Source organism: Gymnoscopelus braueri, assembly GCF_963280865.1.
Source record: "Gymnoscopelus braueri genome assembly, chromosome: 19".
NCBI classification, from domain to species: domain Eukaryota; kingdom Metazoa; phylum Chordata; class Actinopteri; order Myctophiformes; family Myctophidae; genus Gymnoscopelus; species Gymnoscopelus braueri.
The window spans coordinates 50,539,740-50,545,184 of NC_137621.1; the positions used below are offsets into that span (position 1 = coordinate 50,539,740).

At 40.5% G+C, this 5,445-nt stretch overlaps 1 protein-coding gene across 1 annotated transcript; it reads left to right on the top strand.

Moving 5' to 3' along the window:
* The first annotated feature begins 338 nt into the window (after positions 1-338).
* On the top strand, positions 339-5,149 carry fam241a (family with sequence similarity 241 member A). Its single transcript, XM_080414406.1, has 2 exons — positions 339-549; positions 3,879-5,149. The coding sequence occupies exons 1-2, from the start codon at positions 445-447 to the stop codon at positions 4,248-4,250; spliced, it is 477 nt and encodes a 158-aa protein (XP_080270532.1). The 5' UTR covers positions 339-444; the 3' UTR covers positions 4,251-5,149.
* The last annotated feature ends 296 nt before the right edge of the window (positions 5,150-5,445 follow it).

Here is a 5,445-nt window from a genome sequence, read left to right on the forward strand (position 1 = left end):
TAAGCAACTACACTTTAGAAACAAGCTCAAATAAACAACTACACTTTAGAAACAAGCTCAAATAAACAACTACACTTTAGAAACAAGCCCAAATAAACAACTACACTTTAGAAACAAGCCCAAATAAACAACTACACTTTAGAAACAAGCCCAAATAAACAACTACACTTTAGAAACTAGCCTAAATGAACAACTACACTTTAGCAACAAGCCCAACTTGCCCAAGAAAATCCCAATATTTACAAGCAACTTTACAGAAAAACAAGCCCAAAGTCGCTTACAATAAGCAGACATGGCAACCCTGGGTGTGACCAACCAGTCACGTGACATGACCCCACAGACCGGGAAGTAAAGTCAGTGAGAGGATTTGATTTGGAGGAAAGTTCACCTGCCGTCTGTTTGTTTACGTTATAATCCAACAACAGTGCAGTATTAGTAAACAACATGTCCGCCACGGTGGCTCATCATCATCACCAGAATAATCACAATAATCATGGTCGTTTTGAACAGTTTGAAGGGATCCAACACAACACACAGCGGCGGCAGCAGGTACTGTACTGTAGTGAATGTAAACAGACACCTTGTGGACGGTACAGCTGTGATCTCACACAGTTTCATGTCAAGGACCCCCCGATTATTGTAATATTCCGTGGACCCTCATTTCGTTAGCCTCGTAGCATATTGCCTGAGTCATATTTTTAAGGTTTTCAGGAAATAACTGAAGAATGCTTGTTACTAGCCTTAGAGCAAGACTATCGTATTTGATCGAGTCTGACTTTTACTTTCGTATCTACGAGTCTTAAAGACCACCCCTTAGTTTGCCTTGGAATGTCACCAGTAAAGCCCGTATTTCTCCAAACATGTACAAATGCAAAATATAAGGTGTTTACCCGCTTGCCCCAAATGTTACTTAGGTTTCCGGTGTATATGTGCAATGCCATATTTTTCAATAAAGAAGCGTTTTAATCCCGTCTTCTTCCCCCCTCGTTTTATTAGTTTATATTGAGTGTAATTCCGGCTTTCACCGGATGCGCCCCGTCACTACCGCCTATTGGGAACTTCCGTCAGAATCGGCCACAGACGGGATTAAAACACTTCTTTATTGAAAAATATGGACTAATACATTGCACAAATACTCCGGACACATAGTTTTGGGGACACATTTGGGGTAAGCGGGTAAGCACCTTATAGTTTGCATTTGTACATGTTTGGAGAAATACGGGCTTTACTGGTAACATTCCAGGGAAAACTGGGGGGGTGGAGCTAAGACTCTCGTTGATATAAAAATGTCAAAATCGATAAAATACATCTGCGATAGTCTTGATCTAAGGATAGCTAGCTTGTTACATTCCAAAATGGCTCTCTGCCTGACTCTACTTGCCCAACACTGCTGATTCACCCTGCATTATTTATGTGCCCATGTCCTCAGCCTCGATCAGAATGCGTGTTACATTTAAAAAAAAATCTTAAGTTAAAAAGTTGACTTCAAATTACTTTTCAGAAAGTGATTTTGACATAGGCAATAAGGCACAATGAAGCAGCTGTGTTAGGAAAGTAGAGTTAGGCAGAAACAGAAATGTCAATTTGACCAAAAAGTTTATTGCGCAATTATGCTATGGGGGTTTGTAAAGATTTAAAGAGGAGGCAGGGCGTCGACGACCGTCCGTCTACTCTCCAGCGAAGCTGCCACTCAGACACTTCAGCACTTGATTGTGCTGCCAGGTGTAGCGACCTTGTGTAAGGCTTGTCTTGCAGCCGACTAGAATGTGCTTCAAGTTAGCTGGAGATGGACAGAGGGGGCATGTAGGGTCTTCTCCATACCATTGGCTGAGGTTCTGGTGATGGTAGGGACATCGTAAGTGGCTGGCAGGATGAAGCGGGTTGGAAAAGCTTCCATGTCCCATATCTCCTTCCAAAAGAGCTTTCGCTTCTCAACATCTTCCCAACACATCCATTGTCCTTGCTTTCCTTCTGAGACAGCCTTTGCGCATCTTGCAGCCTGCATACATCATAAACCACTGTTGTAATAGATGACCGATATGCCCATATATGGAGATCCGTACAGCACATATCACACTAGTTTTGATAATGCACAGAATCAGCTTGATGTCATTTGTCATTTTCAGAAAAGGGAGGATTTGATTATTTAAAAAAAGAATCGTTAGAATAATCGCTTAGATTAAATTATCGATAGATACAGCCCTAATGTATCTGTCTGTGTCCCTTTTATGCCCATATATGGAGATCCCTGATGTCATCAATATGAGGTCATAGGCAAGCCTCCAAGTACTCTGACAAACGGATACAACTGCACTAGCTCTGAATCTGATAACGCTGAGATCTGAATCTAGAAGTATGTAGGCCTGTCACAATGATTACTCGCGTTTACTTGCGATTATGTGAGATGCAATGAGCAATGTTGAAAAATTCACACATTAAAAAAAAAAAGCTATCCACTATTAATGTTTTTATTAAAGTAGAGTTATTAACAACACATTGGGTGCCAAAACCGTATATATACGGTTTTGCGCATACTAACGTTGAGTGCCAAAACCGTATATATACGGTTTTTGGAAAATTTTTAAATTTTTAATTTTTTTTTCCTTCACAGCAACAGGAAATATCACTCCTACAAGATTTAGACTCCAATCCACCTCCTGGTTAACTTATGACTTCAAAAACCTGTATCTCGGCTCCTGTGCACTTTTTTTTTTTACAATGTTAATTTAACTATTTTCAACTGGCTGCAACTATGGAATGGATTTCCGAATGTTTTAAATTTTTTCCCCCCGATTGTACGAGACCTGTATGTGTGTAATGAGGGGATCACCGTGAGGACGGTGATCACTGAAAATATTTTGTGACTACTTGAAAAAGGTTCAAAATGTTTAAAAAGTCCTGGCACTCAAAGTATAATATTTTAATAAACCTCTGGCACCCAATGTGTTTGTGTCAGTAATGTATTTCTGTATATTTAGGTTATTTGTCATATCTGCCCTGTGCAACTTCAAAGCTTAAAAACCAAACCGAAATGTCATTTCTATTCATAATGTTCCAGTGTTCAACGACAAAAACACAATTAAATCGTTAATTGCAATGTTTTTGTGCGACAATTACCCGTCATGCAACAAGCTAGGGAGCTTGTTGTCAAAACACAGTTTTGTGTCTCCCCCCCCAGACTTGATTGATTGATTGAATACTTTATTAGTCAGAAATGTAAACAGCACAAGGTACAGTCAGACATTTAGGCTAAAAGGTTAACACAAACAAGGCCTGGGCAATTGTTTCCAATGTGGTCCTATTACCAGTGGTGATAAGTACATTTACTCAAGTACTGTACTTAAGTAAAATGTTGAGGTATTTTTACTTTACTGGAACATTTCCAATTTCCAGTACTTTAACTTCTACTCCACTACATCTCAGAGGCAAATATTACTACTAATATTTTTACTCCACTACAAATATTTGAAAACTTTAGTTACTAGTTACTTTGTAGATTCTGATTATTATTACAAAACATACATTAACCACTTCAGCCCTATATACAGCCCTATATACATCTACAAACTCACAATGCGTCGTGATGCGACACATTGTGAGCTAGTAGATCTGCTATTTTCAAATGATTTGTATACATTTGAAAACTCGTGAAATGGGACATTCTGCATAATGAGTAGTTTCTACTTTTGGTACTTTTAAGTACATTTCGATACTTTTGTACTTTTACTCAAGTAAATTTTGAATTCCGAATTACTTTTACTTAACAGTAACAGAGTACTTCCAAATTGCAGTATCGATACTTTTACTTAAGTAAAAAAAGTGAGTACTTTGCCTATTACTGCCTATTACAGACACAGACATGGTTTTTGCCTCCACAGGAGGACGTCCGCAGCCAGACCAGTCCACAGCCACTGGCCCCTCCTGCCAGAGAGAGCGGGGCCAGCAGGCGGCCGGGGGAGGAGCGGGTGACGACGCGGCGGGACCCCGCCGACCCCACGGCCCGCTGGCCCTACCTGGACGACCCCACCACCCGCGAGCAGCTCCTGGACGACTGCGAGCGCATGGGCACGCTGTTCGGCACGCTGAACAAGTCGCTGCGCGCAGCCGGCTTCTCCCAGATGTACTTTGGGGAGAAGATTGTGGAGCCGGTGGTGATCATCTTCTTCTGGCTGCTGCTCTGGTTCCTGGGCATCCAGGCTCTGGGTCTGGTGGGAACACTGTGCATCATCATCATCTACATCCAGAAGTAGTGGTTGTCTTGTCAGCCGTACCCTGAATGTCTTAACCTCCCATACGATACCTTGAGAAATATCGATATCCGATGCGGGTTTTTCCCATACCGTGAGGAAACATGGACGAGACCGAGGGGGCTTGAGATTTTAATTAAAAAAATCTCCTTAGCTTATCTCTGGTACTATAAGAGAAATATCACACTATGTTTCTTTTAACATAAGTCTTTTCTATTCAGATCAGGCCTTTGAAAGTAACAAAATTATCTAATTAACTCATGTATTATTTAATTTAAAGGCTACACATTTTTCATTTATCAAGAGATGAGAGAGCATGGTAATCGATAGTAGCGAAATCGATTCAAATATTCAGCATCGACATGAAAAATCTATATTTTTGACGACGTTATCCGGAAGTAACCAGGGGAGCAAGTACTGTGTACTGGGAGTGACGTCAAATCCGTCTTCACTGGATTTTCTTTACAGCTTTCCGACGGAAACGTGGCTCCGTAAAAAAAGCAGCGGGGCCTACTATAGAGCCCGGGGGGACCCCGGTCAACTAAGTACTAGTTTTACTGAGAATAGAGGGTTTACACTTGTGAGATGTGGTGAAACGCTGGTGAGGGAATTGAGCTTGTAGAGTGGATGGCTTTTTGCAAACGGTTCTAGTTGTTGGTAGTTAGTGCCTGCAGCGTGATGCTTGGTTGATTTATGGTAAACGGGTTTCAAGCTTTCTCAATCAGCCTAACAGCAAATACCAAGACAAACAACACATCAGCATGTGCCCTATAATCACTGTATTTAACTTTTTTATTTTTTTTAATCAAATGCGAACTCCGTTTTAATGAAGCTAGGGCTGGGTAATATGTGGATATTATATCGATACCATGATATAAGACTTTGGCTATGGTGATATGGCATGAGTTGTTTTCTGGTTTTAACAATGTTCACAATGTTACTTACCCCTGAAAAGGTAAATTGCCGATCTACAAGCTCACAACGTGTCGCATCACAGCATGTTGTGAGCTTTTTGATCTGCTATTTTAGAAAATGTTAATATATTATCAATCAAAAAATATAAAAATCAGTCAGGATATGGACAGTTTTCATGTCTGTACTCTGAAATGATCGTGAGGTTAGGAAAGTCATTTAGTGGAACATGGTTAAACTAAAGAATCAATTTCATTGTCACATCACAGGTTTACAGGTGTAAACA